This window comes from Orcinus orca, chromosome 5, assembly GCF_937001465.1.
Source record: "Orcinus orca chromosome 5, mOrcOrc1.1, whole genome shotgun sequence".
NCBI lineage: Eukaryota > Metazoa > Chordata > Mammalia > Artiodactyla > Delphinidae > Orcinus > Orcinus orca.
This window is the reverse complement of record NC_064563.1, coordinates 110,557,842-110,581,128: the sequence shown is the minus strand read 5'-3', so window position 1 is coordinate 110,581,128 and position 23,287 is coordinate 110,557,842. Positions and strand designations below refer to the sequence as shown.

The window sequence follows — 23,287 nt, the reverse complement described above, 5'->3', positions numbered from 1 at the left end:
CTGTCATCTACCTTCACATTGTCTTACTTCCACATTTTACAATGAGATTTTATGGTATATTTATTGCTAAAAAGCAGCCTAAATAAATGAAGTGGCCCTATAATTAATTAATAACCAATTTCAATAACCATATAATAAAGTACCAAAATAGAATTTGCTATTTATTCTGTATTTTGTAAAGTTTTAATATTTTTAAAATAGATATGCTTAGTTGATGGAAATGAGAAAAGTCATAAAAGTGCAAAGAAGCAGGAAAACAAATCATCCCAAATTCCAACATTCCATTAGGTACTTTTTCTATTTTATAATGAAATCGATACTGTACTGAATACTGAATTTTGCATGCTTCTGTTTTCAGTTAGGCTTATATCATTTCCCTGTGTTAAAGGTCTGCATGCTTATAATATGAAGGCTTTTTCATACTTCATTAAAAAGTTTGTTTTCTAATATTGGATATTAAGTTTATTTATACATTTTCATTATTATAATGGCTATTTTTTGTACATAAATCTTGGGTAAAATTGAAATGACTTTCACTAGGATGGAGAGACTAGGTCAGTACTCCCCTAAAAACAGACAGCTTGTTCTCTTGATTTTCTTCCTTTCTGCAGTAAAATATTTTCAAATGGTTTTCTTAAAGGAAATAGATGGAATTTTTCTGAGACCTTGCATATCTAATAATTTTTTTTCTGTTACAATATCATGTGGAAGGCAAACTTGTTGGTTATATAATTTTTGCCTTATAAACTTTCATTCTCACAGTTGCAATGAAATTACTATTTTTGTTTCAGGGATTTAATTACTTGCAGAATAAAAACACAGGTTAATTTTAGCCATAGAAATTACTCTGCTAATGTAGATACGGTTGTCTGTGCATTATTTTTCTTAGTAATTTCTCTCTCTGCACACACACCCAACAAAAAGCTGCATATATAGTTTCTCTTGTTGCTTGTACTGCCTTTTCTTCTGCATTCTGAGAGATCTCAAGTTGTTCACCTAACATCATTGTTTCCATTTTCACTATAGTTACATGGCTTTGACTGCTGCCTTTACTTTGGACTTGAATTCTTTTGTATTTTAAATCTATCTTCATCTTCATTTTTTTTATTGTATCCTGCTTTCATTATATTTCAGGTTATTTTCCCTATGTATCTTTCTTCCTTTTGTAAAGAGTTTGTATTTTCTTGTAGCCTACTGAGATTTCTAATCACTTGTCTAATATATTTTCTGGTTCCTACAGCAAATCCTATAGTAGTCCTTTGGCATTGTGTCCCTTTCTTTTGATCAGTAGTATTTTTCATTGGAATCATTTTATTTTTCATTTAACTAATTTTTATTAGTTACATTAATGCAAGCTTCATTAACAAACTCACAAATTTCAGGAGTTAAAGGCAATAGAATTTTAATTTTCTCTGAAGTAGTGTTCAATACAAAAGTTTTTAGCATCTGTGGTCTTTCACTCTATGGGGATTCAGGGACCCTTGGTTCTTCAATTTGATGGCATTTTCATTGCCCAGAGCTTTGGAAGCCCCCACTTCAAAACAGGAGAAGGAAGAAGAGAGGGTGGAGAAGCTCCACCAACTTCTTAAAACCCTTAGCAATGAAGTGAGGTATATCGCTTCACTACATTTCATTGGCTACATCTAGTCACTTTGCTTTAATCCAAAATAAGGAGTTGCTGAGACAACACCTTCACTGGGCAACTACCTCGTGGATTTAAATATGGAATGGAGAACACATTTTTTTTTTTTTTTTTTGTAGAAAACTAGTCATCCTAGCCTCAATCATCTCTTAGTAGGGAGAGGTCTACCCAGATCTAATGCATGATGACATTCAACATGTAAATATTACTGTTAGTTCCCTTCTTATTCTACAACTGGATGGTAGATAAATGTTATGTCCTAACACAGTCCCCAATCTCTAGCTTGCTTAATCGCCCGTAGCCTGGTTGATCTTAGATGGGATCTCAACTGCCCTAAGTTTTTTGGGATCTCAGTACCACTGCAATCCTACTGGTGGATTTATAGAAACTCTCCCTGTTTCCATCTAATGCCTACATTTTACTTATGAATTCTGAACCTCCTTGATGTACCACTGCCACTTCCAATTTGGCTGCCAGGATATTGCTTTTTTTTTGCCTGTTTATTATAACATAAGATCTCCGGGGCTCAGTGGGAACATAATTCTGGTTGATTCAAAACGTAGCACTTATTTGGTAATTGAAGGCCTTTTTGGTATGTCCAGGAGAGAAATCCCAGAAAGTATTCACATAGTAAGGCTGCTCTAAGTGTGTTGTGGAATGTAAGGGAATATAGTTTTGTAGCAGATTATTTCTAAAACACGTATTTTTCTTATTCTCGCCTGCATTGTAAGGCTGTTTTATACACTTCTCCCTTTCATATGGTCCTCATTATCTCAGTGAAAGCTCTCCAAGGGGGAGCCAGGATCTTTTCCACAGGGTAGGCTTGTTGTTGTGCTGCCTCAGTCTCCAAAGCCAAGTCAAGCTCAAAGCCGTAAGTCCACATCTCAGAGCTTCGTAGGAAAGCTGGGGAGTCAGGTAGTACAGGAGCCTTTGAAGTAGTACATGTCACACTATGGATCTCCCTCCTGAGAATTAGCAAGAGTAGTGTGCAGTTGTGCTTTCTCTATGGGTTTCAGAAGGCACCTCCACAGTATATCTCAATTCAACTCAGCTACAAAGTAGGAGTTCAAGGTTACTGCGGAACCATTATATTTAATGCGGTAAAATACAATGTGCTCTTTTATTATAGATTTCACATGATGTGTCTAATTTGATGTACACTTTTTCTCATCTTTTCAGTAAGTTTTGGAATATTACTTGTGTGAATTACTGCAAAAAAGTCTCTTGCCATACTCACTCCTAAAAGCCTTTTATCAAATTAGCTTTCATCAGTCACTCCTCATGTGTCCTAGCTTCTTAGCATCAATCGTTTTAGTTGTATATGGATTTTTTTCGTACTTTATTTTAAATTGCCTTATTTATTTATTTATTTTTATGATTATTTATATATACAGTGTGTCTCCCTAGAAGTGTATGTATTTATATAAATTATATGAGCTTATATACAATGTAAATAATTGTGTATATATAAAATTATTTATAGTAGACTGTAAACATATGAAAAATTGCTAAAATGTTATACTTTAGTTGTAGTGACATATTAAGATATGTTGCATTTTATTTTTTAGTCACTGAATTTATCTGCCTTTTGCTAAAATCTGTTATAAGCAAAATTTGGGTGCCATATATTTTTTACACATTGCCAGACTTCTAAATATTAGCATATAATTTAATATTAATTAAGACTTTTCAAAAGCCAATTTAGATAACTGAAGTAAAGAAAAATAAAATTATATGATGTAAAAAGGGAAAAATCAATGCTTTAAACTTAGAAAGTAGGATGTCATTCCTTAATTCTACGTAGTAAATTGTGATTTATTTTTGTTACTCTGAGATTTATTACATTCCCACTGAATGTTGATTTATATAAGAGGACATTTTAAAAACAATATTCATGATCAGTATTAATTGGCTGATTTTTCAGAGGCAGTATTTACTTTCTGGAAGATTCACAAATCCCCTTCTCCCCACAATAAAGGGAAAATAGTAAGAAGTAGAGAAACTGAGGCCACTTGAACAGATGCAAGATCAACGTTAAGTTGTTAAACTTTCAGTAACAAATGTGCATTGGCAATGAAAAATGTTAAACATGTTTCAAAGAAATCTATGGACTAGTATTAATGAAATCTGTATTATACTGATGTCTTTTGTGATTGTGCCTGAATTTCCAAAATATAAAAATGATTTTCTTAAATGTATTAACGGGTTCCTAGATTTTCAAAGTTTGTGTACTATAGAATTTATTTCATCTAATATTGCCCACAAAATGACGGCAAAACTGAAAATTTAAACCAAATTTCAAACTGTAGGAGATGAGACTTTGGGATTATTAGAAACATGCCACAGCATAGTCTTGAGTCATTTTCTCCTCCTATTTTACAAATACCAATGCACGGCTTTCACAGGGTGTGGGACCTTGTAAAGTTAAAAGATCACAAATACCAAAGGCTAGTTTCTTTAATGAAGGCAGGTGTTTTCCATTCCTAATGTACCTTTGTGTATGCATTTCCGTAATAGCATAGCATCTAATCTTCTCTTTGATATAAATGCTCGATGAGAGTAATACCACATGGCTACATATGGTGGTTTTTATGGTGGGATGTAAAATATGAATTTAATATTTTTATGAGGAGACCAATATATTGTAGGTTGCTGGAAAGAATGAGAGCTTACAGAAACTGTTTAAATACCACATCATTTTCTTGTTCTCTGAATCCAGGTAAATAGTGAGCTGTATCAAATTGTGAACCATACCAAATGCTGAAGGTATTTTCTCAAGGAAAATAAGGAAATGTGACAAACACCTAGGGAAATACTGTTTTGAAGAAGCAAACAAAATAGTCACAAACTTTTATTTGTGGGAGATAGGGAAAAAACGTTTATCTATATAAGATCTTTGAAAATGTATATCAGAATTTTAGAGTTATTAAATTATGATTAATAACAATTATCCCTTATAAAACTACCCTTACTAGATGTTAAACAGATATAAAATACATTAAATGCAATTGTGTGGTATTCATGTTAGGATAAGGCTTCTAATAAACATGGTCTTTATTCACCAAACTAGAATGTAGTTGCACATATAGCAGCATTGGGTCATTTGTTATTAGTAATAAATCATAGTCGATGTTGTATGTTTATAAATTATGTAAACTTTGAGTTGTGAAAAGAATTCTAAAGACTAAAGTTATAAAATTGGACTTTGCTACATTATTTGCAGAACTTGTTTGATTGATGTGTTACTACTAGAAATGATATATTTATTTGATATTTTTCAAATGCTTCATATACAAAGTGAATCTTTTGGCACTTTAGGTCTGAATTTCATAAGCTAAGTTTCTATTATGTCCTTATGTCATCTGACAGATGGTATATTTTTTTTCGCCTCAACATATTTTTTGTACAGAGTGATACACTAATAATAAGAATGAAATGCCTCTAATTTTTATCCAGGCAAGATGATATTGTGGAAAAAGGAATCATCTGATGTAAAGTATTTTATATATTACAGTTTTATATATATATACACAGACATACAAAAAAAATATATATATATATATATTTATCTCTCTCACTGAAGACAACTTAAAAATCTACTGAAGTTTTTTTAATAGATAAAACCATACATTGAATATAATATATCATTGAGTTAGTGATTCCTGGTCACTAAAATCAGGACTTATTTGTGATTGAATAAATTTATGAATTCAATTTATGATTGAAAGTAGTAACTGTTACTCTTAAGTAAATTTCAAAAGTAGATTCCTGAAATCATTACAAGAGACTTCAAAAGTCACTTAGGACATTCTCCTGCAGTGAAAGACATTTAAACACTCCTGGCAGGAGACCAGGTAGCCATTAATTAAACAACTTTTTTGACAAACTTATCTCGTAAGTTTGCTCACTACAATTGCGAAGAGCTCAATAAATAGAAAGACAATCTCTATATTAAACCCAAATCAACCTCTCACTAGCTTCTAACCTTCAGTGATTTGATCAGCATAAATATGATCTCAGTTTCACATGCCAGCAACCACTTCGTCTAGTCAATGTTTTCTTTTCTAGTGAAAACATTCCCAGAATTAAATATATATATATATATATTTATCATATATGGTTTACAGATTTGGAACTGCTTTAGTCTTTATCAAAATGTAGTATATGGATTGGCAAAGAGATGAAATTAGTATATAATGATAATATATGGGTGAGGTATGTGTGGGTGTGAGAGTGTATGTTAGCAGAGTTTTCCTTTTCCAGTAGTTATCTTCATGAAAGTTTATTTGGAATTATCAAATGAGGAGTTCACATTTTAGTTGATTCCATCATTATATAGAGACCTGTAGAGTTGTCTTTTTATAATTGAAGTAGTGTTGTATTATTAGTTCATTTAAGAAGATATATAGAATTTTATTTCAAATTGATATCAGAATTGAAATTAATATTGCATACTTTATTTGGAAAATATATACATGTATATGTATCTAATTAATATACATTTATAATTTATATAAACCATCCTGAATAGTTTTTTATTCTAAAAAAATAATTTAGTAAATAATGAACAATAATTCACCTCCCATTTTCTAAAACTAGGCTCATGCTTATAGCTTAGAGGATGACACAGTCAATAGAAAATAACTATAGTGTTACTTCTATAGATATTTCTCCTTTGCTGAATCTAAAGCAGTGTTGAGAAGAACACATTCATAAGTAATAGATTGGTAATTCCTTTTCATAATTTAGTAACTAGGTAGAATTTTTGTACCAAAGCACACTGGAATTATGACTATTTTAGAGAAAGTATATTATCTATTGTTTTCTATCATTCCTGGATATCTACATTAATTTTTTATAGAAACATTAGCATATATAGATATAGCAGTACAAATAAGCCTACAGTAACAAGGCAGAAACTACTAACTGCTCACTAATATCTCTCCTTCCTATACATACAGCCAGACTGCATTTACCAGTCTCCCTTGAAGTATGGCCATGTGCTTAGACATGGAATGGTGTGTGTGTGGTATGTGTGCTTCCAGGCCTCTGCCATTAAATTTGTACACATGCTTCCCCAGGCTCACTTTCTCTCAGAAGACTTTCACAGTCACAAGATGAAGATGGCAGTGTATATCATTGATGCTCCTGTAGTGTAAGTTGTCTTCCACCAATGACCTTGAGCAGTCCTTTACTGTTACATGTTAAAGAAACTTCCTGTGTTTTAAACAACTGAAATGCAACCCTTCATCTGAAAGCAAATCCATACTGTAAAATTAGTGGGTGTAGTAATTTCTAGACAGTTATCTAGAGATACAAAAGAAGATTTAAGTGTATTTGCTTTGGCTTTACAGAGTCCTTTTTGCCATATGACATTGTGAAAGTAGGAATAAGATAAGCCTATTTACAATCTTAAAGAGAAGTAGTAAATTTTCAATGTCTGAATCCATAAGTTTAGAAGATTTACAGGCCTAGGCCACTGTAAAGTACAAGATGACAACTCAACTGTCTTAGATTATTTTAAGTTTCAGTTACTTAAGTCAAATTATATCAATATACAGAAAGATATTTAGAATGGGGTCTTAGAAAAATGTTTTGTTTGAATTGTGAAAATATTTATTATATGTTATTTTTTAAATTTTGGTCTCTATTAATGATAGTTTGATACTACGTAAGTGAGAAAAAACTAAAGATTTAGAAACTAAAAATCAAAAGCTGCAAACTCCTTTTAAGTCAAACTTTACAAAATGAAAATTTATCAGGTGCAAGGAATCTATTAGAACATAAATTTTCAAGGTCATTGTCATGTAAAAATATGTCACCTTTCTAGAGCATATTCTGCTGACTTATCATATGAAATGATTCACCATTTTATTTTATTTATTCTCTGTGCTTTCAGCTTTCACTTGCTCATTCACTCACTTATCCAATGGAGAGATGGAAATTATATTCAGAGCACCTTGCTAGTGTCTGTGGGCAGTAGGAATTAGTCTCATTCATGGCTGGATGCTCCAGGAGATTACCATATAATAAGGCAAATGGTACATATCAGTATATAAACAATGGACCATATAATGTTCACTTTTACTCTCTCATTAGCTCAACAAATTATTATTGAGCTTCATGTACATTCCTGCCCTGGAAACCTAAAGGAAAGAGTGAATGTGGCTGGATGGAGGTGGACAGTATGAAAGAATTTACCAAGAAAGCAATATGTTAATTAGCTTGAGTGAAAAGTATGAACTGGAGACATGCAGAGGGAATATATGCCTTTAGGTAAAGAGGTATGGATTACTCACCATATTTGAACAAATGCTCAGGTATTTCTAAATTATTAGGCATTTTGAGGAGGGATGGGGAAATAGACTAGAAAAGTGAACATATTTCTGATCTTCAGGGGCTTATGTTACATGACATACAGTTTAAATGTTACCTTACAAAACAGAAAATTGGGTAGGTATATAGGTGTATTAAGAATCCAGTCTATGTTCAGAGCTTTAGGAATTTAATAGAGTGAAAGAGCAACAGGGTTTCCCTCTGGACATGTCATGTGGAGGACACTGAGGAAGAGGGGCAAAAGCCTTAACAAAGACAAGAAGATGGAAAGTAGAAATACCATGGAGTTTATATTCATTCCTCAAACATATTAATAAATTTTCCATACCCAAGTTTATTAATTTTTGGTACATTTTAGACATGGTAACATTTTGCTTTTTCAAGTGTTTCATAATAACAGATTACACATATAGGTATGAGAGTAATGACTATTTGTTTTTTTACATTAGAAGTAAGAAAAGCTGGGGCTTAAAAATTGAAATTCTACCACTGGAAAAACTTCCTTCAAATAGTGACACAGTTTCCAGATTTATTGCTTGGGTTCTGTTCGAATTTCTATTCTAAAACTCCATTTACTATGGTTTTAGTAAAAATTCAGTCCCAGCTGAAACTTGGTATACCAAATATCAGCTCAGGAGCAATGGTTGTTTTTACCAATTTTCCAGAAGATTGATTTAGATTGTTTTGTGTTGTATGACTGTAAAAGAACAAAACAGAAAAGGTTCACTCGCTTGATATTTTGTTCTGTCTGTATGTTTTAACTCCTTTATTTCTGGCAGTCCATAGCACTATTACAAATAACATATACTGAATGTAATCAGCATATGATTATACTATTTACACAAATAAAACATTTGGGCTGTTAACAAATAAAATAACACTTTTATAATAAAAGTAAGAATGGCTCGATTTCCTTCTTTATCTTGCCTGTTTTACAATGTCTAGAGGCATATTTTGACATCATGCGTGTCAATATACTAATTGTGAGGTCTGACAAGAGTTAAGCCCTGAATCTGTGGCCCATTTGAAACTTTATTAGAGCTTATTTGACTTATTTTTCCTCTCTGATTTATTAGGATACAGATTTAATTAGCAAAACAATATTCTGGTACACCAAAACAAAGTTGACCTCACTGAAGCTTTAATTCCTCTTCCTAGTTTTTACCGGTGAGGATAGTAGGTATTTCAGCTGATAAAACAAGGTTAGCAGATTGCCTGAGTCACTTTGGTTAGTGATCAGTTCTAGAGAAATCAGTAGGGGCAAAGCAGAGTAGGCAGCTAGCACAGGTCTAAGTGGATAGTGTTCGGAGAGAAAACAAGCCTGTTTGCAGAAGTTGGGAAACAAAGAAGTGCTGGTGTGGGCAACCTTAAAACAACAAAGTCAGAATCATGAGAAGGATTATATTATTAGTCAGCAAACAACACTGAAACTTGTTATTGAATCAAAATCCATATACAGCATTCTTCGATATATCTTTCTCTAGGCAGAACTTGGCTCATTGTACTGACATATCTAAACTCCCTGTAAGAATCAAGTGGGGACACCTGGATGGGACTTGAGCTGAGAACAAGGAGAATGAAGACTGACATACCTATTGTTCTTTTAATTCCATCACACCAGTGATGTTAAACTTACTTTACAAGATGGAACTTACTGGTTGGAAAGTAATATGTTTATAAGAACTTCTAAATATGTGCAGTGATTGCTTCAGCTAAAGCCTGTGAGTGTAGAATGGTATGCTCTTGGAAACATGCTGACATTGAGAATTTAAGTAGCCAGGATGACACTTGAAATGACTTCTATCATCTTGATGTAGGTTTTTCCTTTAGTACTTGTCTGTAAAATATAGTGAATTATAATAATAAAAATCATTCAGCATATAATATTCACTTAATATATGGAATTTTCTAAAATGATGTTAACATGTACAATTATAGACTATTATTATATATAAAAGACTGATGACCCACATATTAAATTTAATACAATAAAATTTAATGGGCATCTGCATGTAACATGATATGTGTAAAGCCTTGTAGACAATGTAAATATTTATAAATATAAATATAAAGAGATATAATCCTGATTTGGGAAAGTTTTAGGTCAAATGGGTGAACTAGAAAAAATGCAAAACAATGATGTTGTTATTTGCTGCATTTTAATAGTCTCTTAAAATGATTACATAATGAAATATGTTTTTTATCTTTATTTAAGCACCTTAAAGTGTGACATAAATTATTACTCACTGGAAACCAACTTAGACATATTTGAAAATGTTTCTGGCAAGAAGTATGTGATCACCTTTATAAAGATCACAACACTTAAGAAAAGAAAACTATTAATTGAAGTATATACAATTTGTATACAATTTTGTGTATACAAATTGCTATTAGGCTCTTAAATGAATAATGTCAGATAAATTCAATAGCACTAATGTTATTAAGTTAATTTGGTTTAAAACTAATTAGTATACAACTTATTAACTATGCCAGTAACTTTTGTTAGAAATCAGTATAAAATGTGTGTAAAATTCTCCAAGTAATCGTCTTAGGAATTTTTATTTTACCCAGCATGAATCCCAACTATGCATTTGTATGATTGACGAACTATTTAGAACCAATGATATATTGGGAAAATAATTTTTGTCCAGTGTTAAGCACTATTTAATAAACTCTTACTCATTGGTCAGTGCTTCTTTTTTTTTTTTTTTTTAACATCTTTATTGGGGTATAATTGCTTTACAATGGTGTGTTAGTTTCTGCTTTATAACAAAGTGAATCAGTCATACATAAACATATGTTCCCATATGTCTTCCCTGTTGCGTCTCCCTCCCTCCCACCCTCCCCATCCCACCCCTCCAGGCTGTCACAAAGCACCGAGCCAATATCCCTGTGCCATGCGGCTGCTTCCCACTAGCTATCTACCTTACTGCGTTTGTTAGTGTGTATATGCCCATGACTCTCTCTCGCCCTGTCACAGCTCACCCTTCCCCCTCCCCATAACCTCAAGTCCGTTCTCTAAGAGGTCTGCGTCTTTATTCCTGCTTTACCCCTAGGTTCTTCATGACATTTTTTTCTTAAATTCCATATATATGTGTTAGCATACGGTATTTGTCTTTTTCCCTCTGACCTACTTCACTCTGCATGACAGACTCCAGGTCTATCCACCTCATTACAAATAGCTCAATTTCGTTTCTTTTTATGGCTGAGTAATATTCCATTGTATATATGTGCCACATCTTCTTTATCCATTCATCCGATGACGGGCACTTAGGTTGTTTCCATCTCCGGGCTATTGTAAATAGAGCTGCAATGAACATTTTGGTACATGACTCTTTTTGAATTTTGGTTTTCTCAGGGTATATGCCCAGTAGTGGGATTGCTGGGTCATATGGTAGTTCTATTTGTAGCTTTTTAAGGAACCTCCATACTGTTCTCCATAGTGGCTGAACCAATTCACATTCCCACCAGCAGTGCAAGAGTGTTCCCTTTTCTCCACACCCTCTCCAGCATTTATTGTTTGTAGATTTTTTGATGATGGCCATTCTGACTGGTGTGAGATGATATCTCATTGTAGTTTTGATTTGCATTTCTCTAATGATTAATGATGTTGAGCATTCTTTCATGTGTTTGTTGGCAGTCTGTGTATCTTCTTTGGAGAAATGTCTATTTAGGTCTTCTGCCCATTTTTGGATTGTGTTGGTCAGTGCTTCTTATTTGCAGCTAAGATTAAATTCTCTAGAGTTCAGTGTTTTGAACTGTTAAATCACCTCACCAGTGGGTGCAAGGCACCTAATAGCTGATGAGGTGTGGCCTCAGAGTAACCTACTTTTAACTCATTAGCTCATTTTAATCTCTATGGTGTGTGAACAATTACCTTTCATTCTTTTATTCCATATACTCATTTGTTCTCTTCAGTTATTCCTAGGATAATGTTTAAAATCTATTTCTTTCAATGAAATGTTTGAGGTTTTATTTTTTTTAAAGATATTTAGATATGGGCTTCCCTGGTGGCTCAGTGGTTAAGAGTCCGTCTGCCGATGCAGGGAACGCGGGTTCGTGCCCCGGTCTGGGAGGATCCCACATGCCGCGGAGTGGCTGGGCCCGTGAGCCATGGCCGCTGAGCCTGCGCGTCCGGAGCCTGTGCTCCGCAATGGGAGAGGCCACGACAGTGAGAGACCTGCATACCGGAAAAAAAAAAAAAAAAAAAAAAAAAAAAAAAGATATTTAGATAATCATGAACACTCTGTGTGCTCAAACGACAGCACTTTTTTTTAAAAGATTGAATTCACTGCAACCGACAATATTACGATTCTTCTTTTTAGGTTCACTATAAATATATGCAACTTACTCTGTAGAAAGTATGGATTATTTCTGAGTCTCTACTACCTTTTGTGTTCATTTGGAAACCATAAGGTAACACAACAGTAGCTTCAGAGATCACTCATTCAGTATTTCAAATAATTATTCAATGAATGATCACTTTTTAAAAAAAAATTTTGCAGCATGATGTTTCTAGGTCTTTTATGCTCAACGGTATCTAAACAAGACACTTTTTTTTCTTGTTTTGGGGGCTTTTCTCCCATGGGGGATGTATCAAAGAGGACTTCCTAATTCAGTTCTTTTTCACTCTGCTCTTATATGCAGATAGAGTTTGGCTCTCAGTTTCAATTCAATAGTCATTCACTGAAAACTTGCTGTGCAGATAGTTAGGATGCAGGGTGCTGAGATGTGCAAAACAAGGATCCTGCTCACAGGGAATCCATTGAGTTGTATTTCACCCCTCTTTGGACTTTAAAAGGTTTCCTTTTTTTCTTTCATACTTAAAATGCTGTGATAAAGAGAACTGCAGATGACATCATAAGTATTTACAAACTTGAAAAGATAAATGCTGTGGATGTAAGATTTGTTTAAAATGTTCAGTCCAAAGGGATTTCTCTGGTGAGGGGGAAGTGGGGAGGTGCTGCTAGGAGAACAGGCCCTGAAGATATCTGTACCAGAGATGCCATTTCTATTTTTCATGCCTTTATTGACCCCCTTTCTCTTGAGCCTATAAATATGATTCAGTCTCTTCCTTCCAGAAAAATAGCTTCCCTTCCTTCTGACCCTGGACTGTCTCCTACTCTTCTCATCCAAGAGTGCAATCTGATTCCTTCTTAGCAACCTTCTCATGATATAGCCAAACTCACTGACACTGTCCAAATACAATGGACACTTTCCAATCTTGAAATCACTTAACTTCTCTATAATAAAAAATGTTTATAGCTACTAAAATAAAATAAAATGTTCAGTTCAATAAAAATTTCCTTAGGCAGCTCTTTGTTTTTTGGCAAATGAATTATCAAGGAAATTTATACAATAAATAATCCCTTTGCTAACTGTGTCACTTTCTTCCCTTTTGGGAATATGTTTTCAGGTTTTGAATATCTATTCATGTATCTCATTTCTCTAAATCATGTACCTTATACTTTCACTCAATTGTTATTATCTCCGCCTAACACTCAGTAGACTGGGGTACACAATAGGTGACTTACCTATTAATATGACTAACCAATGACAGAGGTTACATTAAAATACATGTATTCTACTTTTCAGAGTCTAATTTTTAGTCAAACCTGGTAGTAATTATAAAACAACTCAAAAAATTATAGGATTTGGTAAGCTGAATCGAGACATTTCAGACTTTAAATATTTAGGTTCTCATCTGGATTCCAAACCTAAAATATTTTAATATATCATTGCACATTTGTTTAAATCACTTTACATATAACATGATATCATAGTTCTCATAATGCAAAGATGGAAATGAATCAGGAATTATTATCCACAGGAAACCTGACCTCATATAAGTGCCTAAAGCAGATCTTCTGATACCAAAGTCAGTGCTTTTAGCCTTACTCCACACAAATGGTTTAAATATAAACATTTTCTATTTGTATGCACTGAGTAATTCAGTTTGACTTCAGTGATATTATGTAGTTATATAGTTTATATATATATATATATATAAATATATATATAATATAGTTTCCATAAAATAGTCTGACCAAAAGAAAGTTAAATTCCTTTTGCCAAGATTCACTAAAAATTGTAAGCTCTGTCTCTCTGTCAGTGCGACCTGTGTTAGAAGAAATGAAATTGAACACAGGGGGTGAGTAACATGTTTTACCCACATAGTATCATTGCAGGAACATGAGGCTTTTCCCTTTTGGAGACTTCTTTTTTATAAAAAAACAAGAAATATGTGATAAATATTTTTTTAAATAAATCATACCTTTGAAAAGTGGTTGGTATAACATGAGGTCCTATTGGGGAAATGACAAATCTGTGTCCCCCTCTTTTCCTCTAGCAACTGAACAAGGCATATATAATAGGGAGTGTAGGAGATAGCATACAAAATAGACATTTTTATAAAAAGTCCGCTGTAAACTAGTGGAGTCGCAAACACAATTGTAATCAGTCTTCCTTAATTTTTATAGTTGATAAAAATCAGTTTTGAAAATGTTTGCAAGTGTATGTCTCCTTATGAAATTAGAGGTAACAAAGAATGGTAATAGGTGGACGATAATCATTCAGGTATGTGTTATTGAGTAAGTGGGAGGATGATTTTTAAAGTATATTTAAAATCATGAAAATTTAGAATTTTACCAAATACATTTTTTAATCTCCTGCTCCTCTCACAAAGCATAGAGGAAAGGTATAGGCAATTTAAGAATATATGCCACTTGGGATCCCCTTCTTACTCTGTGGCAAATGTATATAATGAGTTTCAAGCTTTGATATCAAAACCATTTCCCCATTCCATCTAATGTGCATAAAATATTTTAAGCTGAGTTATTATTGTAGATTCATACCCAGCTGTGAGAAATAATACAGAGAAATCCATGTACCCTCTACCCAAATAACATCTTGGAAAGATATCACAGCTAGAAAATAGACATTGACATAGTCCACCAATCTTATTTGAGTTTCACCGGTTTTACATGTACTCGTTTGTGTGTGTGTGTGTGTGTGTGTGTGTGTGTATGTGTTTAGTTTTATCCAGTTTCATTGCATATGTAGGTTAATGTATCCATCACCACAGTCACGATGCAAAGCGGTTCTATCACCACAAGGATCCTTCATGCTGTAGTTTTATAACCACGCTCATATCACTCCCACTCCCCCTCCACCCCTTACTAACCTTCACCGTTGGTAGGAACTAATCTTTTCTCCATCTCTATAATTTTAGTTATTTCAAGACACTATATAAAAGGATTTCATCTTAATTTATCTATAGAGTTTCTAAATGTATCACTTTGTATATTTTCTTAGTAGTTGCTCCAGGTATTGAAATGCTATACATATACGATTTATCACAGTCTACTACTTTTACCACTTCTGGCAAAGTATGGAAACCTTACTTCCATTAGGTCCTTTTGCCCTGACACTTTTTATTTGTTGTAACTATTCCTTCTTAACATGTTGAACACTGCATCAGTTGATGGTATAATGTTTGTTTTAACCATCATATAGTCAGGAAAATGCAGCAGAGTAGTCTATATTGTATTTACCCATATTTTTTGTTCTCTCACTTGTTCTTCCTTCTTGATGCTTCAAAATTTCTTCTTTTCTGTTTGAGGAACTTTAACTTTTCTTTAAGATGGATCTGCTAGAGAAACATGTGTTTAGTTTTCCTCCTTCTAAAAATATATTTATTTCCCCTTGATTCCTGAACGTTGGTTTCACTGGATAAGAATTCACGATCAACAGTTCTCTTCTTTCAGAACTTGAAAAACGTGCCACTGCCTCTGACCTCCATAATTTCAAATGAGGTCATATATTGTCATTTGAAATGGTGTTTTCTTATAGGTAATATGTCTTTCTCTCACGGGCCCAGCCGCTCTGCCGCATGTGGGATCTTCCCGGACCGGGGCACAAACCCATGTCCCTTGCATCAGCAGGTGGACTCTCAACCACTGCGCCACCAGGGAAGCCCTAATTTCACTGTATCTTGATTTGGACCTTTTGGGGTTTATCCTGTTTGAGTTTGATCCTCTTCCTGATTTTGTACGTTTATTTCTTTTGCCTAATTTGTGAAGTTTTGACCATTATTTCTTAAATTCTTTCTGCCTCACTCTCTTTCTCTTCTTTTGGGATTTATATGGTACCAATGTTGGATATTTTGTTATTGTCCCACAGGTCCCCAAGATTCTGATTTTTGTTTTTTTGGTTGGTTTTCCAATCTGTTTTCTCTCTCTTGTTCAGATCCAGTGACTTGTATTGGTCTGTCCTTAAGTTCACTGATTCTATCCTCTGTTGTCTCATTGTACTATTTATCCAATCCAGTGAGTTTTTATTTTGGTTGTTGTATTTTTGACTTCTGTACTTTCCTTTGGTTCTTTTTTTAAATAACTTCTTTAGGGTGCTGAGATTTTCTATTTTATATTTGTTTCAAGATAATTAATAATTGCTTGTTAAAGTAATTTTATGATGGCTTCTTTAAATTCTCTGTCAGATAATTCTAACATCCGTTTCAACTCAGTATTAGCATCTGTGGATTATTTTTTCTCATTCAAGTTATGTTTTGCCTGGTATTTGGTGTGACCAGTAATTCTTTTTTTATCACATCCTGGAGATTTGGGTTATTGTGTTAGGAGACTCTGGATACTATTTACATCATCTATTCTATTTAGGTTCAGCACACAGGTCCTGGCTTACATTTGTGGGCTATGGTTCCACCAACAATTTAATTTTCAGAGCCTTTGTGGTGCTATTTGGTCACTTTGAGTTGTCTGTTTCCACTGGGAGTTGTACTGATCCCTACTGGTGCCACCTAAGGAAGCAAGGCCTCCTGATGGCTCTAGGGGGGATAAATGGTTCTTTAGCTCATCAAAGATCACTTCAAGGGCTGGGTAATTGTTATAAAAGGATTGGCCCACTGCCTGTGCTGCCCAATTGACCATTGTCTCTCAGTAGGGAAGGGGAGTCTCCAGTCTAATGGAAAAAGAGATTGCGTTCCATGACAGTGATGCTCCCGATTGATTCCCCTTGGGGGTGGCCCAGTCTCTCCCAAAGTTCTTGGTGGGAATCCCATTTGCTCTGTGAAAAAAATGAGTCTACCTAGGCCACCTTCTGTTGCTAGGTTATGGTTGGGAGAAGCCAGGTCTCAAATGCCTTTTACAATTGGTTAGAGAGACACTGTGTTATTCCTTAGGTTCTGGTATCACTAACCAGTCCCCTTTCCTCTTTCTACCTTTCAGAGTACTCCTTTAGTCACCTCTTGCTTAATTTCTGGTTTTATAGCTGTCCTTAGTGGAGCACATAGTGATATTTAAGTTTTTTAATGCTTTTCCAAAAATGATTTAAAAGAAGCATAAATAAGCAAGATGCTTAAGAGATCTGTGAAAACAAGTGTTCTGTGATAGAAAAGGTGGTTTGAACCAAAGAATATATTAAAAGTATTTAACAGACAGTACAGCAGAGGCACCAACCAGTCAGAGCAAATTTAATGTCAGGTACAGTACAGGTGTTTTTCAGCTGAAAGTTAGCTCTGATTTAAAAAAAGCTTAACAGGTGTCTCTACTGCAGAGAACTTTCAATATGCTAAGGTTAATTGTTGGTTTCCTAGAAGGAACTGAGCACTCATAGTTTTCCCAAATTTATCTAGGCATAGAAGTGAAATTTTTTGTTTACAGCTCTTCTTGGTACTGACAACTCATGAAAGACTGTGAAGGAAAGCCATTTTTGTCACCATCAATATCTACCTCATCCAAGGTATTGTACTTACTAGATGCAATCATTTAATTAAAAAGTTATTTCTCAGAACATTAAGGAACATTTAATTCTACTTAAATCTGATAAAATATTTCAATATATTTAAACCTTCCTTTAAAACATTTCAGGAAACCAGATTTAGACATATGGCCAAAGAAAATGTTTATTGTGTTGTGCTAAAAATATGTAGTCTAACAGTAGCAACTTTTCCTAATGTTGTTATTCATATTTTCAGTATTTTCTTTTTCCAGCTTTAAGGGACAATAGGATCGAGCTGGTTCGGGCTTCCTGGCATGAACTGAGTATCAGCGTCAGTGATGTCTCTCTCTCTGATGAAGGACAGTACACCTGTTCTTTATTTACAATGCCTGTCAAAACTTCCAAGGCCTATCTCACTGTTCTGGGTAAGTGCATGTGATCACAAGCCAGAGAGATGTGTACAGCTACAGCAACATGATTCAATAACAGATCTACACTTTGAGGATCATCAAAAAGCATTAAAAAATCACTTAGTCATTTCCCCCATTTTATAAATAGATAAAGAGAGGTATAGAGATTTGTATGACTTCCCAAGAGCAAACAGCCATTTTGTTTCTTAGCCAGCAATAGACACCAGGTTTCTTGATTTTCAACTAAATTCCTTTGTGTCAAATCATCTCTATATTGTATATGTGGTAATCCTTTTATAAAGTGATAGAATAATGAACATAATGACTTCAATGTGTCTATCAGATGCTCCGCCACCTTATCATCAGTCACCTAATGGGATCTTCCCTAATATCTATTGGCTTCCAAATACGCCCATTTGTGTATTTTAGTGTATTTAAATGACCCTAACATTTCTATTTGTCTTCTTGCCTTTTAGCTTTGTAGTTTTCTAGATTACTAAATGAAGTACATAATGTTGCTTGCGCATGCAGCTTGTAGCTTCTTTGTTTTTTTATTCTCTAAGTATTGGGCCATTTTTCTAAAGGTTATAGTGACACCAAAAAGCAATACATTCATAGAGTTTCTGAGGAAATAAGCTTGCAGCTCACAGCTCTCTGTGCTTCCACAGACGTCAGTGGCCCAATCAGCTGAAATTGCTGGAATTCATTGAAACACACCTGTGTACTGAACAAGTTAGAGGAATTTAAAGATTGATTTTTTTTTTTTTTTTTTTTTGCCCTTAGCTTGCCTTCCTTTTTTGATAGATAAAGGCATAACACTGCATTTAAACGAACTAATGCATGCTGTTCTTTTGGGTGAGAATATTAAAGTTAATCCTGCTAGTGAATTGGTTTTGTGCATAGGATATGAAATATGTTTCTCTGCAAGTCCCACTGGGACTATTGTATAAAAATCTTTACAAGTTTGCCATTAAGGACAAAATACACCCACTAAATGGAGTATCTCAGGATAGCAGCTGCCTAAGATTAATGTATTGTTCTGTAGAGAGCCAACTTGAGACCCCAAGAAATAGGAAAGTGGCTAATTTCAATTTATTAAATGGTGATGTGACATGTTTGTTTTTTTTAAAAAAAAGCTATATGAAGGTGAACGAAAAGAAAAGAAAGCTAGCCAGCTAGTGGAGTATGTTGATCTGTCATTTATCTTTGTTGTTCTTGTTGTTTTAGTTTGTATTTCTTTTATTGGCGCCTTCCAACATTCTTACATTTTATTCTTTTCAAACTGAATCAAATAGTACAATAAAGAAACTTTCAGTCTGCCTTTATTATTGAATATTTTTAGAAGAAATTTTAATAAACCTCTGTCATGACAGCAGAATATTATTGCCTCCAAAATATGTAATGTTGTATTATTTAAATCATCAATGTCTATCTCTGAATATTAGTTATCTGCTTATTCATTGGATGATCTGGACTAGAAAAGGTAATAAGTAGCTAGCATTAACTAGCATTAAAAATAATACATGGGCTTCCCTGGTGGCGCAGTGGTTGAGAGTCCGCCTGCCGATGCAGGGGACATGGGTTAGTGCCCCGGTCTGGGAAGATCCCACATGCCGCGGAGCGGCTGGGCCTGTGAGCCATGGCTGCTAAGCCTGCGCGTCCAGAGCCTGTGTTCCTCAATGGGAGAGGCCACAGCAGTGAGAGGCCCGTGTACTGCAAAAAAAAAAAATAATAATAATAATAAATATCATGCTCCACAAAACTGCAATTACATTTCTAATACAAATGACATCAAGAGACATTCTCTACTTTAGAAGAATCAGAAAAATAAGTATAGTTGCAATTTTTAATGAATCTTTTATTCAAAATGCATTTTCTAGAAAAAAGTACACAGAGGATAACAATATTTTTTAAGCTTTAAGAATTCTGAAATCAGGAATGAAATGTGCTATTTTGGTTAAATCACAGTTTGCTAAAGAATGAAGAAATATGCTTTGTGGATTTTTTTTTGCCCAGTGCAAACAATCTACCGTTTTAAAGCCCCACACTGGTAAATCTTAAGATATGGTTGTTTTTAAGATTATAAAGAGTATTTCTGCAGGTAAAATTTAATTTAAAAAAACTACTTTAAACGCACTTTAAATGCTTTCTGGATAGTATACACACACATATGCATATTTACACAGACACATATGTGTTTGTATGTATGTGTATATATATCTCGCTATATATTTTTTATATATTTTGTCATTTATTTTATTATATAGCAGTTTATTATTATTATGTTTTGGTTTATTATTATTATTTTTATTTTTATTTTTTGCGGTACACGGGCCTCTCACTGTTGTGGCCTCTCCCATTGCGGAGCACAGGCTCCGGATGCACAGGCTCAGTGGCCATGGCTCACGGGCCTAGCCACTCCGCGGCATGTGGGATCTTCCCAGACCGGAGCACGAACCCGTGTCCCCTGCATCGGCAGGCAGACTCTCAACCACTGCACCACCAGGGAAGCCCTGGTTTATTATTCTTGATTGAAGTTATTGTCAGTTATACACCCAGTTTAGCTTTGCTTCTGAAAGTAATAGTCGTAAGAACAAATCAACCCTGGAGATTAATGTTTATTTCATTCATTTGCTTAAATTTCAGGTGTTCCTGAGAAGCCTCAAATTAGCGGATTTTCATCCCCAGTTATGGAGGGAGACTTGATGCAGCTGACTTGTAAAACATCTGGTAGTAAACCTGCAGCTGATATAAGATGGTTCAAAAATGACAAAGAGATTAAAGGTAAGGAATGGGGAAAGGTCTCCAAATCAAAATTAATGTGCTGAAACTAGTGTGAAGTGTTAGATCCAGGACATTTTACATTTTCCTTTTCATTTTTTTTTTTTGCGGTACGCGGGCCTCTGACTGTTGTGGCCTCTCCCGTTGCGGAGCACAGGCTGCGGGCGCGCGGGCTCAGCGGCCATGGCTCATGGGCCCAGCCACTCCGCGGCATGTGGGATCTTCCTGGACCGGGGCCCATGTCCCCTGCATCGGCAGGCAGACTCTCAACCACTGCGCCACAAGGGAAGCCCTACATTTTCCTTTTCAAACCACAGTCACTTTCTGATTAAGTGTAATTTGAACCAGATTTACTTTAAATTAGGTAATTTTACAAGGTATATTAATATCAACTGTGTGCCCCATTTTTCTCTTACATAAAATAGTTTTAAAATGATATATATCTAGAGACTTTCCTGGTGATCTAGTGGTAAAGGATCCACCTTATAACGCAGGGGACGTGGGTTTGATCCCTGGTCAGGGAACTAAGATCCCACATTCCGCGGGGCAACTAAGCCCGTGCACCACACCTACTGAGCTCAAGCGCCTTAACTAGAGAGCCTGAGGGCCCCAAACTACAGAGCCCACACGCCCTGGAGCCTGTGCACCACAACTAGAGAAGAGAAAACCCGCACACCACAACTAGAGAGAAGGCCGCGCACCGCAACAAAGAGCCCGAGCATTGCAACGAATGTTTAGCATGCCTCAAGGAGGAGCCTGCGCGCGGCAACTAAGACCCTACGCCGCCAAAAATAGATTAAATAAATAAATAAGTAACAAATCTTAAAAAAAAAAATGATATATATCTAGTGGGAAACTTGGAGAAATAAATAAGTTAATATATAAAAAACACGTAGATTCGTACTTGACAATAGCAAGTGCTAAGTGTTCATGTTAGATGTGATTATTTCAGAGCTCATCTGTAGTATTTAGATTATAGACAGAGAAACTCCATGAATTATTTCTTCAACTTGTTGGTTCTGAAAATACAAAGTTTTGGGAATAAAACTAGCTAAACATCAATAAATCTGTTTTTCAGTAGCTCTCACACAGGGTAAAATAATGTGCTTGTCTCAGTAAAAATGCACAGAAATGTAAATATTCAGCATAATTCTGCTCTTCATACACTTAAACACACACGTGCACACACAGTCTTTTAGGGTGGATTAAGAAGTTTATAGAGGAGATGGCTAGTAAGTCTGGTAGTGGTTTTTGTACCCCACATACAGAAATCTTGGACCTGACATCACATGTACATTAAAACCCAAATATAAGAATCATCTATTATGCTTGTTAAAAATTTTTCCTATTTATATAGTACTATGTATTATTCTCAAGGTAACCTTCTAGGAGATAGATTGATGTAAACCATTCTGATTATTTTAACTTGTAATTCAAGTATCTTACTTAGGATTGGAGGCTCAACAGGTAGAATTGCCTATATTACTAAGAAATTATGGGTTTACAGTCCATACAATTATTCTACCTCTTTTCTATTTTAATTACTTTCTCTCTTTATATTTTTTTCCCCAAACAAGGAACTATCTGTAATTTATCCATAATTACTACCTTTACTTTAGAACTTCTAATAAATACATTTTATTGGACTAACTTTGGAGAAGTACAAGCACCCATTTCACAAGTTAGATACATCACTTTGCTAAGTTAAACTTGCTCTTATATTCTGCCAGGGCTCAGTACCATCCATTCTAATTCTGCCTTTAGGATATATTTGTTTAGGTTAGTGTGTTAAATGTCTAGTCTTGGTTGGAGCGTTTCTAAATGGACCCTCTACACTGTATCCAGAGTTATCTTACTATGACAAGGTTCTAATCCAGCCACTTTTTCTGCGTAAGCATTTCTGATTGAAAGTGCTAACCTGGAGGATTAGTTTAAAATCCGATTTCCTTGGCCTATAAGAAAGCTCCTGGCAGTGAATTCTTACAAATCAGATGGTTTTCTATGTGAAAGGCTTGGTTTATGTTAGAATGTTCTTCTTAAATACTCTCCTTCGGTTAAATTGTTTTATTACCTACATGCATCTCTTTCTGAATTTTGACATAATTAGTTAGTGAGTTAGTTTCTCTTAATTTCTTACCATTTTATTTGTGTTTCGGATAAATATATCCTCAGGGAGGTCAGAGACTAACATACTAGTCATTAATATCGGTTGATTGTTTTTAACGTTGTAGCCTTATGAAAAACGCATAATGTTTTCATTAAAAACATTTTTATAAAATATCTTAATTTTTGACAAATTTGGCTTCTGCTCTGAATGCCAGATTTATTCATAAACTAGGTAGAGAGGGGACTTTTGTTTATATGTAAAAAGATGAAATTTTGA

At 34.5% G+C, this 23,287-nt stretch overlaps 1 protein-coding gene across 3 annotated transcripts in view; it reads left to right on the top strand.

Moving 5' to 3' along the window:
- Positions 1–23,287, top strand: part of CADM2 (cell adhesion molecule 2) — a 1,068,825-nt gene that overhangs the window by 880,894 nt on the left and 164,644 nt on the right. For all 3 annotated transcript variants that reach the window (XM_004272650.3, XM_033433369.2, XM_033433368.2), the window contains 2 exons: positions 17,986–18,138; positions 20,770–20,907. In XM_004272650.3, coding sequence (XP_004272698.1) covers positions 17,986–18,138; positions 20,770–20,907 — 291 coding nt within the window. The remainder of the gene's footprint in view (positions 1–17,985; positions 18,139–20,769; positions 20,908–23,287) is intronic.